The sequence below is a fragment of the Stylophora pistillata genome, chromosome 1 (genome assembly GCF_964205215.1).
Source record: "Stylophora pistillata chromosome 1, jaStyPist1.2, whole genome shotgun sequence".
In the NCBI taxonomy this organism is placed as follows: domain Eukaryota; kingdom Metazoa; phylum Cnidaria; class Anthozoa; order Scleractinia; family Pocilloporidae; genus Stylophora; species Stylophora pistillata.
Window position 1 is genome coordinate 46,221,855 of NC_142519.1, and position 21,877 is coordinate 46,243,731.

Genomic DNA, 21,877 nt, shown 5'->3' on the forward strand with positions numbered 1-21,877 from the left:
TGCTTAATTCTGGTGTCCTCTCCTACCCCACCCTAAGATTATCATTTGCTGCATTTATCCCAGGCTCCCAGCTGTTAATGTAAGAATCAATATGGCGGATGCGGTTAGAAGGTCGATAGATTACTACGCGAAGTTGAGGGTAAGCAAACCTATGAAAAGGAAGATTTTATGCAACTGAAGGTACATGTGTAAAGATGAGTTATACTGCAATCCAATGGACCCAAAACCTGGAAGAATTTCGCCGTTCCCCAGAAACATTTATGACATCAAGAAACACCACCGCGCACAATTTTGTTTTGGACATCTTCCAGGTAAATTTAACTTATTTTCTGACTCTGTTTTAACCCTTCAACTCCCCAGATCTGTTTGCTAATTCTCCTCTCTAGTTGCTTCACCTTTCCTTTTTAAGTTAGTTACAAGAGTTTGGTGTTAGATCAAGACAACTAGTTCTACCTGATAAGGTTGAGTATTCTCATTACCTGTTGTTGGATATTGTATAGATATTATAGGGAGAAGTTACATGTAAATCACCTCTGGGAGTTAATGGTTAACAGTTAATGCAATGGAACTAAAATCTCCAGAGTTAATTCCTGGTACTTCAGAAAACTAGCAAGCTTAATTTGATTAAGTATCAACTTGTTTTGAATGTCCACTAGGTTCTTTGTCATGAAAATCTTCCCGAAAATGTGAAGCTCCAGATGTTATTTCTTCTTCAAGAAAAGGTAACTATAAATCGTGGCATTTTTACAAGTCCGACACTTGATCATTTGTGTATTTATCAATCAATTTTCACTTTTTATTTTTCTGAAATTAGTGCATGTTGTATTTTCTAGGTTTCAAGTCTTTTCCTTGATTCATTAAGGTAATGTACACATGGAAAACCTCTGCTAGCACTGCCATGACTGTCTACTGTTGACATGATCAGCAACCGGCCATTGTGTAATGAGAGGTGTACATTTTTCGCTGATCCACCCTCCCTTCCCTACTCTGAACCTATTCACTTTTGAGATCTCAGTAGTAATTCTCCTTGTTATCAGTGCCACAAATTCCTATAACCTTAGTTTTGAGAATTCAGTGTCAGATAAAGTAACAATTCTAAAGTTGATAATTTTTCTCTAGTATTTTTATACTTTTTTTGCTTGCACACATTCATGTGCTTATTACTCCCCCACCTCTATTCTTGGAGGTTGCCACAAGTCAGGAAAAAGTCAATGAGAGTAAACTTTCTTCAAAATTAATTTTCTTTTTCAGACGTGAAACTTTTTGAATTGATAGGATTTTGTTTTATGAAATGTTTAACATATTATAAGTTCTCCTTATATTATAATATCAATACATTATTGAGCAAACAGGTCATGGGAAAACTCAAACTTATCATGTTAAAGTTGTTATCTTGATCTAACACCAAATTCATATAACTATTCTACAAGAAATTGTGTCACAGCTGGACGGGAGAATTAACAATCAGATCTTGGAAGTTAAAGGGTTATATCAAGGAGCTACATATCAATTCCTGTACACTGCATACATGTGGCTTGCTGTATTTGTCCTTATAAAAAAAATACATGTGGTATGCTTGTCAATGTTTTCTTTTTTATTCATTTTACATTTTCTTATTTGTACCCTCAAACTACAGTGTAGAATGTGCTCTACAGTCTCTGAAGGAAATGTTTCTGCCTGTGTATAAAGTCATGCTTGAGCTCTACCTAAGCCAGGTAAGGTACAGGCTGGTGAAGCTGAAATGTACATCAAACAAGCACCGCCAGGGCTTAACCCTAACAGTTGTCAACTAAAGCCACAGACTAGTAGAAATTAAGTTTTGGCTGGTGGTTTTCGGTTTCCACCAGCCAATTTGGCTTGTAAACAAACTGAAATTGTTGTAACATCTAATTTCAGTGTCACCAGCCACTTAGCTAGTGACTTTCTGTTTGTATCCATTATTGTTGCAAAATGTATTATTTTTTTCCCGCACTGACAATGGCCGCTTGCGTGAAAAAAAATTTCTGGCAAAGCAATTTGCTGATATTGTCAGCGAGCACTATCGGGATTTTGAGCACGCTTACATATATTGAATTTGATTGCGTGGTTCTGCTAGCTATGTTCTAATGGGCATTATTAAATAAACAGCAATAATTATTGTGATAACATGGATAATCCAGTTCTTTTTTTAAGAAGGATCTTGTCAATGAAGAGGTTGTTTTACATGTATTTTTAGCTTTTATATTCATTTGTAAGTTCATGTGTTGTACTCTTTTCACAGGCATCAAGTAACTTTTCCCCAAGCAGCAATGCTCCATGGTAAATATTCTAGGGCTATTATTTTAAGCTTTCATTCCCAGCACATCAATATCCCTTTATAAGAAAACAGCTTCATCAGTTTGCTGTCCTGCTATGTACATTGTTTCTGTCACTTGTTTGGAATAGTTTAATTGAAGTGAATAAATGGTTGTTGGATTTTCCACTTCATAGTTGTTGATAAAGAAGTAAAAAATAATTAATAATGAACATTGTCCCCCTTTTACAATTGTGCTTGAGAATGTTACTGACCATAACTTTTTATTTATCAATTCGTTCTCAGGGCAGACACAGTTCCAAATCTGAGAAAGGATATGAGCCCTTATTCCCTGATTGCTCAGTCATCCCAGATTTATCTCAGTCAGGTGTTTCCGTCGTCTGATATCAATTACAAAATAATTATATTGTGGAATTATTTTATTTAATGTAATATATCAAATGCGCATTTGATCATACATAAATGGAATTTGTGCACTACAAATATTAAACTATATTATTATAAAATGAACCACTTTACATTCTGTTCTTTAAATAGAGATTGTGAATTAGAGACAGCAGATTTGTCTGGTTGCTTACATGATTGTACTCTTAATTTTATTGCTGTTAATATTTAGTTATTCCTTATTCATTGTTTTTAGATTTTGGTTACAGGAACTGTCATTCTGATCTCTAGGGAAACATTGGTGGGTCAATTACTTCAGTCTTGACTTTTAGGATGCATTTTAAAAATACGCACAAGTGATCATAGCATAATTATAATTATGGGACCAGCGTCACTGCAATTGACCATTTTTGTGAATGTACATACAACTTATTTATTCAAAGCAATTTCAATGTTGGTAGTATTTTCAATTTGTAAATGATTTTTTATTATTATACAATTATGCAGTGGTGGGCATTATATATATTTTTGTACAGTCTAAAGAGATTTAATCTCTTTTTGTGGAATGACAGGAAAACAGTCAAGAGGTTTTTGTTGATTTTGTTGAAGTCCTGACTGATGTCATAGATCTGGTCAGTAATTTTCATTTCAGATTTTAAACCTGCAATTATTCTTTTGGTTGCTTGTATAAAATGTATGTTGAAACATAATCATTTGATAATGATAAAATATTATTTGTACATGAATGCAATGTTTGTAGCTCAAAAAAATGGAACCATGTATTGTTTGATATCACAAATTTGATAGATTAAAATATAAATCCATTTGGATGACTAAAAAGTGTTATTAAAATATCATGTACTGCAGTACTTATGTTCAGTACTTCTGGAATTTTGCTTTTTGTTGGGCCATGTGGTTTTTTATACGTAAGTGCTCACTTCTTTGCCTACTGTTCTTTCATCAATTGGGGATTTTTTCATCGGAGGCCTGGGGACTGTGTAGTCACACAATTTTTCATGGAATTGGGGGGAGGGGGGGGATGGTGGTGAATATTAAATCAGGCTGCAAGGCTGGTGGTAAACATCCACCACTTTTACCAACACTGAGGTGAATAATTGTTTTAAGTACATAATGTACAGAAACCTAAAAATTAGATTATTTTTGTTAATAATACTGGTATTACCAGTACCAAAAACTTGTCAGAAATATAAAACCCCTATAAGGCAGGAATTTGAATTTGTCTCATTGGTTGCTTGTACGGGGGTTGATGATTGAATATACTATTCACTTGTCTGACTGTGTGGTATAAACTAATTCTTAATATTGGACATGAATTTGTTCTGAAAATCACATACAACTGACAAATTAAAGTATCAACTGGTCATTAATTTTGTTGCAGAAGTCCTAATTATTTTCACAAGTATGTTTTAATTTACAGGTCAACAACCCTTACAATCTACTTGTGAGGAGAACTGCATGTGACTGTCTTTGGGAACTGGAGCTGTCTTATCCAGTAAGTTAATATTAATTTTTTTAAATTCAATCTGTGCAATGTAGCTATTTTAAGCTGAAATATTATATATTATAGATTATTAAAAACTAGATCATTTGATAATGCAATTCAAGACTTTTTATTGGCTTAGCCATTATGGTATATCAGCCAGTATACCATAATCTACAAATATGGCAAGTGTACAGGTCAGTTTAGAATTGAAAGGGAGCTAAAAATTTAATAAAATTTAATAATCTGATTTAACATTTTTAATAAAACAATTATTCCACTCGCGCTTATTGGATATGAGATGATTATAGCCAACGAGGGGCGTAGCGCCGAGTTGGCTATCTATCATCTCATATCCAACGTGCGCTTGTGGAATAATTGTTAAATAGCTGCAAACAAAAGCCTTGATAGAAGATACCTGCACATGTGTGATTAAGCGCACCCTGTAGTCTATCGGTACATGTACATGTATTTCCAGTAAGTGGTAAATGTGCACAAACATTCAACTATAAATAAGAGTTTTGTCACAGTAGTGCAAGGGGTCAAATGTTTATACAGTAGTTGGTGGATAGCATGATCAAAATAGATTTACTAGATTTTTACTTAGAATATCATAATTATGCATTTTCCCTTTTTTTGGGTCATCAGAAATGAACTCCTTCATAAATGGTGGATCTAATTGCTATTCCTTTGTAATTAACTAAAATCAGCCCCTGTGGCTTTGTAAATTAGAAGTTGTTTAAAAATGGTGGAATTCTCACTCAAAGATGAGGCTAAGAAGGGGCATCTGCATGCAAAGAAAAGAATAATAATCATGCTTGTCCTCCATTATGAGAGAGGTTTTTAGGTCTATGTGTCTAGTAGCTTTGTCACTTTTAAATTAATCTTGTTCAGACAAATATTCTTTGTTCATATTTAATCATTCACTTTTTCTTCATTATTTACAATCTTTTTTATTCTTTTTTTTAATTAAGGGTCTTCTCCATGCAAAATTGGACCATCTGTATGCCAAATGTGCTGCAGAAAACAGTCCTATATTTCAGAGTTACATGGTAAGTGTTGTTAATTCTGTTTTTTTATGCATGATTATAATTATATATTTAGTATTGTTGCTCAAACTCAAGGCCTGGTATGCTGAACAATTCCATTAGCATTGTCTTGTGTGGGATGCAGTTCTAAATAATGATACATTCATGGAGCTCTGTGCCAGGTTTTTCAAAGCTGGGTTGCGATAACTAAGGGTTAGTGTGAAATACAATTTATGACTCGAAAAGTTTAAAAGAAAATCAGTATAGTTCTTTTATGTCACTCTACAATTTGATGATTGAATTCTCTAAAAAGATATGAGACAATTATCTGAAAAAGCCTCCTGAACTGAGGAATAAAGAAATCCAGATTAAAACTCAACTTTTGATTTATCGACCTTTGAACAACTAACAGACCTCATGGATTGTAAAACTCTGAGCAAGTCTGAGATTTTGTTGCAAAATTAATTAATTGCTAATGTTTGCAAAATCTACACAGAAAAAAAAAATATTTCTAGGGCAACACTACAGTACTATTAAATTTTTCTTACATAACTTACAGTAATGGGAAATTTTACAAATTACAAATTCACAAGACTTACAGCTGCTGTAGAATCAGTTGCAGGAAAAGAGAGCTTTGTCATGGCAACTTAAAAAAATATGATGAAACAATACTATCTGTAGATAGAAATATGATATAAAACTAACCATGAAAGCTATCTTGAGAACCTGCAAAAACAGTTCAGTTGATATTACCTTTTGCATGTGTTTCTTTTGCTTCAGGTCTTGTTTGTAACAATCCTGCGTCATGCAATGGAACTCTTACTACAAGAGTCTGCTAATAGGTGAGTGACAAAAAATAACACTTGTGCGTCAAGTTATAACTTAATTAAGGTTACTGACAGATGATATCTTTTAGAAACAGTGAAACTAAACTTTTTCCTTTTGTTTTTCCTCCTAGACTGGATGACAACTGTGTAAATAGTTTACTTACAAGCCGCACAGAACCCCTTAAGGTAAAATGAACTGAATGTCTACTAGATGAGATGTTTCAGTCTAGTTACCTGTTGATGTTTTTGTTTTTGTTTTTGTTTTTTTTCCAATGAATTCTTTGCTGTCTTTATTTGAAATCCATCCAAAAAACTTTTTAATAAAAGAAAAGCATGATCATTATGTTGATAATGGTACTAATAATGGTGATGATGTTAATGGAGCACCTGAAAAATGATGATGATGATGATAATTGAATTTTTTTACTACTGCCTAATAGATGTGCACATGCACATGCATCATATGTATTATACATGTAGTCTATACTTGACTTTATACAATGTAGATCATTCTCTACATGACACATTTTATTGTGGAATTCATAGACAAGTATTATATATAAATTATATGTTTTACTTTCTTTAGCCTCTTTATTTGCCCAAAGATATTACAAAGCAGGTTTTACCAGTAACAATTCAGGTGAGAGAATGAAATCCCCGTCAGAATACCATGCACATTTTTCATTCATAAAAAGAAATAGTCCTTAATAAGTGCAGCAATGCCTAGGTCTCCTTAGTAAAGTAGTACAGGTGTAAACACTCATACAGTAAAGCTATCCTTTCTTCATTTTAGGCCAGAGCATTAAGCTCCAGGTCGTTGACTTTACCAGAGAATGTTGACTCCAAGGAACTGAAAAGGGCAGTTTCTTTCTTAATGGATAACATTGGTTTTCTTAACACTACTGGACTTTTCCATGTTATGTATCAAGTAAGTTTCCCATTTTTTTTTGTCTGTTTACTCCTTTTAAGTTAATCTTAAGTATGTACATAAGTTAATCTTAAGTAAGTGTATAGTCATCAAGTCCAAGTGTTTCTGAATTTTTTATTAAGTTATCTTCTTCTGTAAATAGATGTAGTGTTGAATTGTATTTGCTTCTTGTAGCTCATGCAATGTGTGAAACTAGCAGAACTTGCCCCAAATGTGAGTAGTTATATTCATCCATTAATACAATTGCATAATTTATATTATACGGTTACCAGTGGCAGATCCAAACATTGAGCTAAGAGGGGAGGGATGGGGAGTGTTTTTTGTGTCTGTTTGTCTGTGTGTACACCTGCTAGCTTTCCTTCCTTATGCGATTTTTTTTTTCACTGAAAGTAAGGGAGGGGGGCTGCCCCCCCCAGGCCCCTCCCCTAGATCCGCCACTGGTTACTGTAGAGGCTTTGCACCAGTGAAGTGTATTTTAATGTTACAAGTTAGATGCGATTCATTTTTCTCAACTCATTTGATGATTTGAAATGCCCAAGATAAAGAGGTTCTGAAGCTAACATTTTGACCAGTAGCTCTTTTTCTGAGCTTTGGTCGACTTCTCTGGTACGTTAATTGTTAACTCATCAACATCTTTGATGAACTGACCTGAGTGTGCTATATGTCAGCAAGTGGACACATCGGAAAAGTAGTTTGTGAATAGATCGTTATGATTCTTCATTTGTCATACTAGAGATGGTTCTATACGACCCTCCTTAGCATAGCTCAACTCTGATGAGCACTTGCAGCAGTTGTGGCCCAAATGATATCTTAATTTAATTTTTAATTTTTCTTTTCTCAGATGTTTAAGTCGCAGTTTATCACTTGGGTTTCCACAACTGATCTGTCTGTGTTTCACGTTCTGCTTCTTTTAAAGGTATCTGTTACTAAAATCATGTACTGTTTAACGCTCTGTTACACATATTATATTTTGGTACTTATATTAAGTAGAGTAATCATTACTGTCTAACGCTCTGTTACACATATAAAATTATTTTGGTACTTATATTAAGCACAGTAATCATTACTGTTTAACGCTCTGTTGTAAAACACAATATTTTGGTACTTATAAGTTAAGTGCAGTAATTATTGCCTTTAGTGACTTGTTTATGGCCAATGCAAGTATTTTCATTGTGACGAACAAATGGCTGAAAGTACACAACAACAAGTACCTTTCTTTTAGCTGTTTACCATTTGAAGTAGTTGCCATGCCTGAATTTTCTGTAATTCAGTTTGATGCCTTCTTCACCTGAACATTTTACATGTTACTAGCTTAAATCTGTTTTATCGTTTCCTACAATTTTTTTTCCCGGCAGCTAAAATTTTTAGATGACTTATTCTTGGAAGGAGATGAACTTCTTCTTCTTCACAGGCAAGGACCGTCACGTAATTGTTAGAAATTATTTGGGCAATTGAATGTTCAGTATATTGCTCGTGTTGTTTAGCTCTTATAGGAGAACGTAAAAAAAAAAAAACAAACAAACAAACAAAAAAAAAAAATTTTTAGGAAGGGTAGTGAATTTATAGTACGTGTTCTGTGAAGTGGAATTTGTGAATACAGAGGTTAGAGTATTACCTATACAGGCTTAAGAACTAATAACAGATGTACCATCAGATGAATGTTTTTTTTTTTCTTAATTTTTACACACACAAAAACCAAATGCATGCATTTACTTTGTAGAATGCTGTTGGTGTCAAGTCAGCCCACCCTCGCACAAGGACAGCGTTTGTTGTGCTTTGAGTGGCTCATGCACTTCCCCACCGACGAGGTAACTTTGAGGCAGTCAATTCGTTAATAGGTTGATTTCAAATTAATCAGAATTTACATTTCTCATTATATGTACACTTTTTTTTAATATCAGAAACTTTAGGGCTAGTTGATTCCCAATGGGTCTTCAGATGTCTAATATACTGTATCATATCGCTAGCAGCGCCTGTGCGCAATATAAAGCGAACCCTGTCTTCGAGCGGGTAAGAAAGGCCGATCTTGCCCGCTTGAGATTGCCCACTTTGATCCTGCTCAAGAAAAAGAAGAGCGTGGAGCGGACTGACAAAGTTCGTAATTCTTGGTCAATGTGATGAAGTTGAAACAAAGAAAACATAAAAATTAAAACTCTCGTAGGTTTACTGTGCTGCAAACATATTAGGGTTCCTGGCTCCCGAAATAAACAAGTCATCCTTGATTCTTCCTTAAGTGAAATCTTTTTGCTACATGATAAATCCTTTTGTCGACCTAGCTTCGTTGTTTAATTTTTGGAACATTTTTTGAACTTTATTTTTTATTTAGACACGGCAAATCTATCAGATAAAATAATAGTATTATTACAATCTATTATTACAATTACATTCTACTTTAATCTATATAAACATGATCTAAAATTTAAAAGTGAAGTAGAAAAAATTAAGAAATTCTGCTTTACATAGATGCCGAGTGCGTTTTGTCGATTCAGACGAAGAAATCGCGACGACCATTTTGAAAAGATTGAAGTGATTTTGCTTGCCGCAATTCAGGGGACAAGCTATTCCAGATAACCGCACCGTTATAGCTAAAGCTATTTTTCAGGAAATTGGTGCGGGGCAATGGAGTAGCTAGTTTGTTTTCACAGTTCCTTAGATTATAAGGAGGATCATATTTAGTGAAAAGAGAAAACTACTGCATGCGTTTTATATGGACCTCGAATTCGCCTCTGTCCATGAAACGCAAAAAAAAGGAACTCGGCCAATATCCAACCATGCTGACCTCACGCTTGGTCGATAACGCATATATGTTTCACTTTTTCAGGAAACTCTAGTTTTACAACCAACCATTCCTCACTGCTTGGATTATTCACAGTTTAGTTTCTTTTACCCTTCTGTATTCGATTCTTTAGGTGAGTGTTGTCTTTTACTTAAGTTCGACTCAGCAGCGATTGCTGATTTTATCGGTATACCGCAAAGAAAAAAAAATTGTTTTACCAACTGAGTTGATAAAGTTAATTGGCTAACGTAAAGAGTCTCTATGAGGAAATCAGATACGACTTGGTAATTCGTCTTTCGGTCGTGACCTCTGCCACTTGGTCTGCCTTCGTCAGACTAGCCAAGCGAAAACCTTTTCGCAAATCTCGCAAATAGTTCTTTATGTAGACTACGAGCAGTCACCATTTTACAGCGAAGTCTGTCGCGCGAGTAAAAACAGAAAAAACCATGTGAGTGTGAGGCGCAGAACTCTGAAATTCGATTTCACTGATTTTGTTTTATGCACACGACGGACTTCGCTGAAAAGCAGGGACTGGTTGTAGTCTATTCTTTACGTGACTTGGAAGCTCTAGCAAACCTCTCTACAGTCTGTAACAGTTTCCAGTGTCTACAAACGGTGACGATACATGAGAAGGAAGTTTCGAGACTGAAGTTTCGCTGAACAGACAAGCATATTTTTCGTTTACGATTGTTTCTCAGGCTGTTCGGTTGCCGTGTGCCTTGCCCGACTTGATTTCAGTGAACTAAATGCTTTAAATTTTATGCTCGTCAGATGTGACAGTTGATAAACTCAAGGTTCTGTGCCTATGCTTGGATCACGAGACATTGCATTCATCAGGTACCAATGGAAATAGCTGTTGGATATTGTTGATTGAAACTTGCCTTAGTGAAACAATTCTATGAACAGCACTCAACCGGACCACGAGAGGTTTGAACTTTCCGGCAGATTTGATTTACTGGAGAGGATACTTGAATTCAGTATAGTATAATTGTCAAGGGAGTGTCGAAATGAAAAACAGTATTCCATTGGCTTTTTTCGCTGTGATCTGTGGTTGGTTAAGAATTCTCTCCCGACTTTTAACTTGTGTTGTCCTGGGATTGACTGAGTTTGTTAGGTGTTTGTACTGTGACTTCTCGTCGACCTCTTCTGATGAACTTCATATATACATTGTATCTGATGGTTACTGTTGTTCTGAATAGTCCTTTTTACAGATGTGGGCTCGGTGGCCAAGCCTTTGAACAGGAGTGAGGCTTAGGGTGACCTTGTTATGATAGAGATGTTGCTGCTTTTCAAATGCAAATTACTTTGTTATCATGCTAACTAGATACAGGTCTCTATCACAACAGGGTCACCCTTAGCCTCACTCCTGTTCAAAGGCTTGGCCACCAAGCCCACAACTGTAAATTTAAAGGGACTATTAGCTTTGTGACTACGTTGATTTTAGTTTGAACAAAACTACATCGAAAGGCGCTCAATACAGATGTGACACTCTTTTCTTGTTTGCATTTTTTATTTGGTAGACTCTGCAGGTGTCCCGTTAATGCAATGCTTAATGCCACTCCTTAAGAGAGTCCGTCAGGGAATCGGAGGCAAAACTGTGGTAGCATTGTTCAGAATCCTATTCTGGTATTACAAACATCACTGGGACTCGGAGCTTGAACGCGAAATTTACAGGTGAGTATCAAATGTGTTTTAAACGCAGCCTAGTCCCCAGGCGGTCCCTCTTACCTCGTCATCCGCGTGAAGGCTGGGAATAGGCGGATGAGAATTTCGATGACGTTGCGGTTCTTATTCGGATCCAGGTCTCACAGAGTATGCAACTGCATGCTCGTCGCTGTATGGGAATCAGTGCGTCACTTTTATTTGTTGAATCTTTTCTTGGTAGGCTGGTGTTGTCAATAGTCACTGACCACCCGCAGTTCATACCTCATACAGTAGATTTGCTGAACTCAGTGTCTGCCATTACTCCAGACAGGTGAGTACACTTGCATTGCACTATTCCGCCACCTCTAGCTGTACACAATCTAGTGTCACTTTTTTAACCCTATAGATCTTAAGAGTGATCAACATCTAATTTCTCCTCTCAGCACCTTATAAAACAAATTCTCCAACAAATTCTCATTGTCAGCACCTTATAAAATGTTTAGAAAACAGTGTGGAGAATATGCATACTGATGTTAGAGTGGAAAGAGTTAAGGACGTGATCGCTCTTACTTAAATATGGCTCTTGATTGATCCAGGAAAGTCCCACCTCCCTCTTAACCAACCAGAAGCAGTCGCGGTTAAGTTAGGTGATTTTGTATGTGTGTCTTGTTGTTTGCTTGTGATTGTTTTTGCTCACCAATAAGTCAAGAGTTAAAGTTCCCCGACCCACTCATGTTTTGGTCCCGGCTCTTTCATGCTTTCGTGTCGATCGAACGATTTCTCGCACAGTTCTTCAAACTATTTTGCAGATGTTTATAAGTTCGCGTACAAAGTGTAATTGATTTTTGCCTTAACTCGAAGCCCCAACGCTAACTTAAGATTATTTTGTCATAATAAACAAGTTATCCTCATGATTATGATATCTCATGTTTTGCCTTTTTACAGTAAACTTCCCACCGATTTACTGCGATCTCTGAGTGACCATGTAGTGTCGCAGCCAGTGGAGTCTATTCTTCCAAACTTGACACATCACCTCAAATTACTTTCCCTTGCAATGAGAGGTTCAGATATACAACCTTCGGTAAGTAAAGTAATTGATGTTCGCCTCTGATTAGACCTAATTTCAACGGTTTAAAGACAAGAGTAACTGCAAAATTTTCGGGGGAGCGAAGTCTGTCGCCAACTGTTTCCTCGAGGGCCCCCCCCCCCCCCCCCCGACATTGCCTTCTACGTGAAATTTTTCTCGTTTCAAGTAATGACACCAGTTCTGTGCTTGTTTTAGCCAACCATGCGTTTCTTGATTCAAATCCTTGACAAAGCGGACATCGTCCGTAATGGTGATTGGACTGTTGGAAATTGTGTACTAGCTGTGTGCTACAGTATTCTGTTACATCATAATTCGAGCTCAACAATTACAGGTGAGTTTTATTTAGTAATTTGTACTTTTTTTGCGTTGTTTTTGTTTGTTCGGTTTTTTATTTTTTTATTTTTTTTTAAGGGTTTGGATAGAAAAACTGGCCGACTTGTCGCTGTGTTTTATCATTTTATCTGTTTATTTATACATTTTTCATCATTACAAGTGACATTGTATTGTACTGGAAGCTGAATTATGCCTGCTTTTGATTTGATCGACTAGAGGACAGAAGCATAGTTGGCGTTTCCAGTAACAACGTTTTGCTTTTTTCTTCACCGCCACTTTTTTGTCTTTACCACCTTTTGACGTTATATTTTTTCTGTTACTGACAGAGATGACACATGACAACGTGGAATCGTTTTGTTAATCAAACCTTCACTTGTATTCTTTCTTTTTCTTCTTTCTCTCAGAACTTGGCAATCTGTTGCTGTTTATATGTGCAACATACCGGGACATCGGTATCCTTATTTATCTTTTTGATGGCATATTTCTAACGATTCGTCACCAAATTATATGACGAGTGATGCGGTGGAAACTCGAGGTCGACTTGTGTCTCACTTTTCTTTTCGTTTGACGTTAGACACAGTTAGCTAAAGCCGTAAAATATTAACAGAGAAAAAAAAAAATGGAAACAATGTTAGGCATAAAAGGTGGATTGTCCAAACACACACTTCAGCCAACACGGTTATTGCATTTAGGCGTGATTGCTAAGACTCCCTTTCCCTTCAAGACAAAAAGAAGTCGAAATAACCAACCCGTAGAGGTTATATTGTACGGGCAAAGTTAATTAGAGTTTGGGTAGATTATTGTTGCCATTAGAAAACTACACTGAATCCTACATAAGCGATGTAGCATTTTCTTTTAATCTTAATGTTTCCACCAGATATCAGAGACCGTGCAAGATTTTACTACTGTCTTCTGACTAATGTATCGAGTAAAAAGGTATGTTAACAGAATTAGTTGATGCGAGCCTTTCAATCAGTTAATGCGCCAAGGAGATGTTTCTTTTCCCAATTTGTCGTGAATTGCGTAGATGATACAAAAGTCTTTCTGTGAAACATACGGCTATCGAAATATTCTGTTCAATTTTTAAAGTGCCCATAATGTCAAAAACCGTTTTTCGGTCATCTAGTTCTACATTTCACCCAATGAACTTAGGTGAAAAAATTTTTCGATTTGGATAAAACGCAATTTTTTTTACGAATGTTTACAAAGTTCAAAATTCTATTTTCTTGCGATCGACCCCTGCCGCTGATCACAAAAGTAACGTGCTGTAAATGACCACGTGTAAATAATCACGTGACTGATGTCTGTGACGTAGGTTCAGGAACCTCACTTGACCTTAACTAGCGTTGTCATAAAGAGCGGCAACGCACCTTTCGGGCATTTTAAACTAAATGGAGACCACTCTGAAGCAAATTCCCACTTGTTTTCAAGTCAGATAAGTCACAACCCAAAATCTCGTGTTGCTGAACCTACGTCACGACTCACTTTAAACCGAGGAAGACTGGTGCGAATGGTGGACCGAAATGGCGGTAAGTTTGAATGTCTTTAAAATATCATAAAAAAAATTGCGTTTTATCCAAATCGAAAATTTTTTTTCGCAGAAGGTCATTTGGTGAAATGTAGAATTAGATTAGTGAAAAACATTTTTTGACATTATGGGCACTTTAAGTGTTAAACTGAATCGCATGGCAAAACTGATAAATGGATTATAGGTTAACTGGTAACGCGATCATCAGCATTGAAGATGGAATGCTGTACTTAGCTGATAATCTGACTCCTGTTTGTCACTTCTTTCTTCTTCCCTTTTTCCCCAGTAGGCGTGACTGAATTGTCTCATCAGCTTATTCAATATTTCTTTTCCTCATTTCTTCGAACAGTGTTCCAAAATTCTAACCACCGAGACAGTAAAGCCAGGTCTTCCCCATGTCATCGCTGGTAATTATTGATTCTTATTATATGACTGTTTCTCACAAGGACTGGGAACTACCGAATTCACGAATTTGATTGGCTGAAATCAATATTGAAAGCGGTCTTGATTTTCCCATCTAGACTGGCATCTAGACCGGTCTAGAAAAAAAGGTACAACGAATATAAAAAATTGGCATGTAAGACACAGCCATATAATAAACATCTTATTAACCGAGCTAGGTCGGTCTATATGGGAGAATCTTGATGCCGGGCGCTGGTACAGACCTCACTGCGTTCGGACTGTACTGGCGACCTCGGTCAAGATTCTCCCATACAGACCTCCCGCTCGGTTCACAAGAACTGATTCGCACGTGTGGCTATTGTTTCATAATTATATCTTAATCCACATTCATCCCGACCATTTGAGTCATGCGGCTGAATTGATTTGAACCTTTTGATGACTTTGTCAAAGCTCAGGTCATTGTCAACAGTCCCTTTTAGACTTCACTCACGCGGACGAACGTGCATTCTTCTTGATGCAATGTAACAAATACACAGTGCTGTCAATTCTTATACGTTTACAAAAAGAAAAAGTAAACATCAAAATGATAGAAATTGAAGTCAACAAAACAGAAAACGAACAAAAACAAAAACAAAAAAAATAGAAATGAAAGTGAACAAAACAATAAAATACATCAAGATAAATGAATAAAATCAAAACGAAAATAGAAAACAGAACAATGAACAAACACAGACGTAGTTCTCTCAGTGTTTTTTAGCGTTCTTTCAGCTTACAAAAACAAAACAAAACAAAAAAGAAAACCTGAATTATTAACCATTGTTGTCTTTAATATTCTGTCCACAGATGATATTACAACCAGCACATTCCCCGTTCCACCTCCTGTAAAACACATCAGTTCTCCTTTTCTCAAGCTTACAAGGTAAAGTATTTCGTCATGTTGTTTTCTGTTAACGTAACAACCGAGCAAATGACAGTCCTAAGAATTCCCTTTAATCACCCATGGGAAACTTTGTTCTTCGCTCTTGGCAAAACGATTCATATTTTTCTTAACCCTTTAAAACCGAACATCAGTATGCATATTCCCCATTCCGTTCCCTATACATTTTCTTACCGTGCCGACGAGGAGAATTTATGTAACATTCAAGAGCTCTTTTAGTTGGTGATCATTTTCTTTTTTTCTCGTAACCTCAGTGTCTGATCCAGGAATGATATTGTAAGGAGAAATTAGATGCTGGTCACTCAAGGTCGAAGGGTTAATCTGACGACCGAACTCAAAAGTTACCATCGTCATTTTACGACTTGAACACAAAACGCATACGACAGAGCTGATCTCAACGGTATGCAGGACTTCTGTAGCAACTGAACCTGGGACATAGGGACGAGCACGAGTTTTGCTCCCGGGCTTGTCCTTCGTAGGGCCGCTTCTCTTTGCAGCGCCTTTGGGCGACAGGCTCTCAGGATATTTCATTCAGCGTCTAAATTTCAAAATCACTTTTGGTCCTGCATTTGATGTAATTCTACTCTTTGAAACTGGGATTAGGACATCGCGTTGTTCGTTTTTCAATAATACATAGTAGACAAATCTATTCTTAGAGGTTATAGAAAGCGAGAAAGTGAATAGGCGTAAGTTCTTGTTAGGGTTGCCTACAAGAAATGGAAAACTGCGAACTCGAATGATATGGACCCAACGAAGAGGACCTAAGGGCTAAGGAATGTGAACGTATTTCTTTCACCAAACAGGGTTCCTCGACCAAAATTTGAAGGTTCCTTGACTGATTTGAAGTCCTCTGACCTTGGCGAGACTAAGGAGTTTATTTCTAGAAAAGGTGCGTTTTGTACTCTTCGCGTCATCTTGGTTTGAAGTGTCTTGTTCGCCGAATTTTACAATTTCGCAATTATTGTACAGGTTAAGCCTTAACATTTAAGTACCGAGCTAGGATAATAGGTGCAATGTGTTTGCAAGACTTGGTAGAATCTCTTTTCTTTTTTTATCTTAGTTGTTTACGGCACTTTTCGATGGTATGTTTTACAACCAAAACCATGGCAGTCAAAAGACTGGGATAGGAAGCCGATGAGAAATCAAAGGCCAAACAAGCAAACTGCTTTAAGCGCGGGAAAACGTGGGTGATCAAATCTCTATTAGCTTTAGTTTTGCACCCCATTGGTAGAAGAAATGGAGCAGGTTTTCTCAACGAATCACAGAGCGATGGAAAACAAAACTAATGCAACCGGGATTACTTTCGACACTCAGATGAGCGGAATCGGCGCTCTGATGCGAACGCCGGCCTTGATTTTTCCTTTTTCCTTGGAAAGTCGTGATTTATATTTCACTGCTACAGTTCGTTTGTAGGTGCGGAATTGATGTTGACACCACTAACATCTGCTCCATCCACTATTTTTTTAGGTTTGTTAGATCAGTACCTCAAGATGGTCGACGGAAATGCTTATAGTAAAGAAATCCCCATAAAGTATTACGTGCATTTTGTGAGTACTTGTTTTTCTCACCAACGATTTTTAAAGTTTGTAACCTCAATTTCCTTCAACGATTCAATGATACTTAACAAAAAAAATTATTCATGGGAAAAATAACTACCCCCAATTCATTGAATAGTTCTTGATTATAAACGGACTGAAAATTTCCTCTCAAACAATGAGTTTCGTGCATTTAGAGTTATTGCGTGCTATGAAATTCGGAAAAAGAAATGTGCGTTTTAACATAAAGTCCAACATAGTTCCTTAGACTGCTGTAAGAATATCTTTCATTCTGTTGTTTTTCTTTCATTCCTTTTTTTAGTGTTGCAATATTCGTTTTTTATTTTTATAATTAAAAAAAAGAAATTGCTATTATTTCCTTCAACAGACAGATTCTGCGACTCTGCCGATCCCATCGATTATCTATGCCTTGGTTCTGAAATTTCATACTGAAAGAAGATACAAGAAACTCGAAGGTTGGTTACTTGTTAGAACTTAAAACAATTTCTTATCATCGTTCGAGCACTTGTGTATTAACTGTGGTTTGATGAAATCAAAGGAGTCACAAAGAGCGAGGAGCTCGAAGGCAAAAACATTACATAGAGTGAAAATGACTCAACTCAGAAAAGACATGGATGCTGCCAGAAGCGCCAATTGCGAGTTTTCTGGACTAATCTTACAGCAGAATATAGCAAAGCTAATGCAATCTGGGATTACTTTCGACACTCATTTGAACATTGCTTTAGTAAGAATATTACCTTGAATTTTTCATGTATCTATTTTTCTTAAGAGTCAAATTAAATGAAGAGCTTATCGGGTATTCGTTTCTCTTCAGATATTCACATCTCATACTTATCGGCCGCTAAGTCAACATCTCCTTCTGAAGGTAAGAGCTTACCGTCTCTTTGTATTCCTGCGTATGAACACACTTCTCAATTACCAGAGTTGATGGTGAAATAGTCAGACAGAGAGGCGGAGGTAACAAATGTAGCGTGTACCGAGTCCTATACATATACATATACATACATACGTTAGTTGACCACTCCCCATGGGAGCTTTTCAGGGCCAATTCCCACCCATCCCAACCCAGGGTAGGACGTCCACTACACAGTGATCTCGTGCGTCGGAAATTAACGTCTCCTGCCCCTAACCCTGCTGGAGACGGGGCCTACTGTTTATTCGTCCTTATCCGAGAAGACTAGAATATCTATCCTTTTTTTGATTATAGAAAGGTAGCAAATTCTCCTCACTTATTTTAAGACCATGAGTATCGGTCCGGCCGGGGCTCGAACCCTCGACCTTCCGCACAACACAATCCGGCGCTCTAACCATAAAATATGAATTAGAGAAAAAAAAAAAGTACCAAGGAAGTATTCCAAATTGCCATTCGTTGTTACCCATTTTACCAATTGTGCAGGACTATGTTAGTGCTAAACGATTTTTTTCTTTTCTGTTTGGCTTCCCTCAGGCTGTTATGTGATCACAGTAAATTTCTGTCCACTCGACCCAGTACCGACCGTGTTCAAAGTTAGGTAAGGTTTGGGTAGAAATTCCATCTGAAAAAGGCTTACATTTGACTCGTTTGAGCTCAAGTTTCGTAGAGGACCCACCTTTGATGTATTCGTCGACGATTTGTATCTCTTACGTGACTTTCTTGTATGTTTTTTTGAAGCCTATCGAACATAACCATTCCATGCTAGATTATCATTCTAAAAAATAATTTGCTATGAGTGATCGATGCTTCTAAAGTGTGGTAGAGGGTCGGTTCGATTTTGTCATCTTAATTTCAAAATTATTTTACGGAACAGTTGCGTGAAAAACAAAAAAACAACAACAACAGTGAAAAGGATTGACTTGTGCCTCGCAACTTTAACAAGGCTGGATGAACGCAAGCGCAGACTAAACAGTTCTCTGAAAGTTCTTTCCCAGTCTTAGGTCATTAAACTTGACACCCGCCTACAATAGCAAAATTAAGGGTTCCTTGTTTGAACTACCACTCTCTCCTTAACGCTTTACACTCTAAAAATTGATATTCAAATTCGCCACACTGCTCTCTTTACATTTTTCTATAGTAATGACCAGGCGAATTTCTTTGACAATCAGGAGCTTGCTGATCATTTCCCATATTCTCGTGACCTTTACTTTTGATTCAAGGGTGGAAGTGTAAAATATTCAACTTCTTCTCTTTACTTTCAGGGTGACATTCAGTGATAAGAGGGTAAAATATTCAACTTCTTTTCTTTACTTTCAGGGTGACATTCAGTGATGAGAAGGGTCTAACCAGTGCAATGCAACTGGAGAATTTGCTAGTTCAGTTTTCTGACTTGTTTAATCCTCTTCAAGTACCAGCTTACTTTAAGGTAAAGCGTCCAGAAGTAATTGTTGAGCACTGTGATAGTTTTGTAGTATTTCTGACAGGGATCCGTGTAATACAAGACCACAAAATTTCCCCTCTTCTTTCAGACTACACCAGTTGCGAGTGTCAAAGCAGAACTTTTTTCTGTGTTGTGGGATCACATCGTTAAAGTTCAACGAACCAGGTATTCTTCACGAAATCATTTGACCTGTGTCACAGGGCATTCTTCAAGCAACGGGTAATTTTTGCTGTTTGAATAACTTTTTAGAATCCCCCCACCCCACCCCACCTGAGTGCTTTAATGAAGTCATTTAAGCATGTAGAAAGTCCTTATTTGTTTGTTTGAAATTTTCTCAAAAGTACGCGCGAATTTAAGATATCACAACCGTGGTTGTTTCTGTCTAAGTTTCTCCTTCTTCGTTCTCTTCAGTTCCACGTCGCAATGCCAATTTGGTCAATCTGTTTCTTACTTATTGTAATATTTCACATTTCCCTTTTCATTTTTGCCAGAATCTCTATTCTTTACTTTTTTTGTATGCGATATTGCAGCGAATACCCTACGGGGACTGGGGCTGAATCGATAATCTCCCTATCGGTGAAGTGGAGCACCATGCGAGAGATCTTAGAAGAATACTTGCTACCGTTTGTTATGAGTGCTTCAGGTAAGAGTGACTGGGCATAGGAATTATTTTGTTTTTTAGTACCACATATACATGTATATGGATGGTTTGCTGCATCTTTTTATCATTCCTTCCCTCTTGCCTAAATTCTCCCAATACACCTTCCCTTCCTAGCCCTTCCCCCTTGCCAATCGCCCCTAAACCCCACCCCCTTAATTGACCGCCAAGTACTTATGCTATCTCCATTTTCTTTCCGCGTCTCCTCCTTACACCTTTATCGTCCATTCTTCCCTCGTCATGTACACTTCTCCCTCGCTGTTCCATTGTTTACCCCCAATTGCTCTCCTGTCTCCATTTGCCATGCTTCACGTGTTCCGTGTGTGTAACCAATGGCTGCTTCTTTCCAGATGATGAAGTTCAACTTGGTATTTTCTTACCACCTTGTCAGCATCTTCTACTAAAATTCCATCCACTAAACGACTTAACTGTTGTTTCCATGGCGACTGATGATTGGCGGCTACTTCAACTTGTGGAATCGTACCTGCGGCAATTCGAACACGTCAGCAGATAACCTAACGAGACTCAGTGATTTAAAAGCTTGGCGGCTAATCCGAAATAAATCCTTCATTGAACTTCTCCGTACCAGAGAGGAGGCCTGGTTCAACAGCGAGATGGTTTGATTGGCCATAGATCTCTGTTAGAAGAATTTGAGTTCTACGTGAAGGAAGTGTTGCACTGAATGAGCAAACTTGTGCTCTCTTTCAAGTTTCCGAGATTTTGCAAAATGTATTCAAACATTAAAGCATTTAAAAGGCTTATGGAATGTTACCAATACAAGGAAATCGATCAGGACAAGTACTCTACGCTTTAAATAGCACAGGGTCTTGACACTGTTTTGAATCTGCCTAGTTAGGAGGACTTGTTGCTCAATTGAGGCGACGTAGAAATTTTTGATAAATATTTCCGAAATATTTTGCCCCTGTAGAGGAAACTGTACAAAAAAAACTTCTGTGGGACAAAGGCATGCTCTACCCACCCCTCCCCCCTCTTTCCCAACTAGAATGAATACACGTAAGGTTTTTGTAAGTAAACACAGACTTGATTTTGTAATTTGTATTATGTTTTGAATGATGAGTGATGACTGATTTATAGACCTAAATTAAAAGTTCATCGCAACACTTCGTGTTTCCTACTGTAGTACATAGCTTATAAAAGAATTTCATCTCCCTTCTAATTATATCTAAAGGAATAGTTGGTTTTCACCATCACGCAGAAGCTAAAAACCAAATGCTGGAGTCAAAAGTTGCGGTACCATAGATGGGGAATAGACGGGTCAATAGCAGATATTAGACCTGATCCCGCCCTTCAGCGGTCTCTCTCATCGTAGTGCATGGAATCGAGACACTTGGGTCGAAAATCTAAGATGGACGAAGAAGTTGAATGTCAGAGAAGCGCTAATAGCGATACAAACGAAAATTTAGATCCTCCAAATGCGTTGTTGGAAGAAACGTTCTACATTAATTTTTCTGTTTTTTCGCGGAAATGCTATCGGAAAGAAAAGAGCTCATGTTTGTAACCATGAATTTGGTCATGAACGTGAATGATTACCTGTGCGGAACAAAAAAAATTTAATAACAGAATCACTGTGACTGTAAACGTGATCATGTTGTCCTGTAACAAAGCCAACCCCCTACCCCA

At 37.1% G+C, this 21,877-nt stretch overlaps 1 protein-coding gene across 3 annotated transcripts; it reads left to right on the forward strand.

The window, feature by feature from the left end:
* The first annotated feature begins 75 nt into the window (after positions 1-75).
* On the forward strand, positions 76-21,357 carry LOC111330342 (AP-5 complex subunit beta-1). Of its 3 annotated transcripts, none has more exons than XM_088759602.1 (38): positions 76-311; positions 657-722; positions 834-862; positions 1,637-1,715; positions 2,261-2,298; positions 2,579-2,660; positions 2,934-2,978; positions 3,250-3,309; positions 4,116-4,190; positions 5,153-5,230; positions 5,987-6,048; positions 6,165-6,219; positions 6,620-6,673; positions 6,827-6,961; positions 7,136-7,174; positions 7,803-7,877; positions 8,317-8,372; positions 8,682-8,769; positions 9,783-9,870; positions 10,509-10,574; positions 11,258-11,411; positions 11,623-11,712; positions 12,327-12,462; positions 12,664-12,799; positions 13,206-13,253; positions 13,679-13,737; positions 14,679-14,736; positions 15,575-15,650; positions 16,472-16,557; positions 16,729-16,851; positions 17,136-17,215; positions 17,592-17,679; positions 18,039-18,089; positions 18,672-18,735; positions 19,455-19,563; positions 19,667-19,743; positions 20,109-20,221; positions 20,587-20,896. In XM_088759602.1, exons 1-38 carry the CDS (start codon positions 195-197, stop codon positions 20,748-20,750), a joined length of 3,099 nt encoding a protein of 1,032 aa, XP_088615728.1. In that variant the 5' UTR covers positions 76-194; the 3' UTR covers positions 20,751-20,896. The 3 variants fall into 3 exon arrangements, with proteins under 3 accessions (XP_088615728.1, XP_088615736.1, XP_088615743.1); XM_088759610.1 differs by having other exon boundaries at positions 5,987-6,041; positions 6,161-6,219; XM_088759617.1 differs by lacking the exon at positions 16,729-16,851 and having other exon boundaries at positions 20,587-21,357.
* Positions 21,358-21,877: the final 520 nt, after the last annotated feature.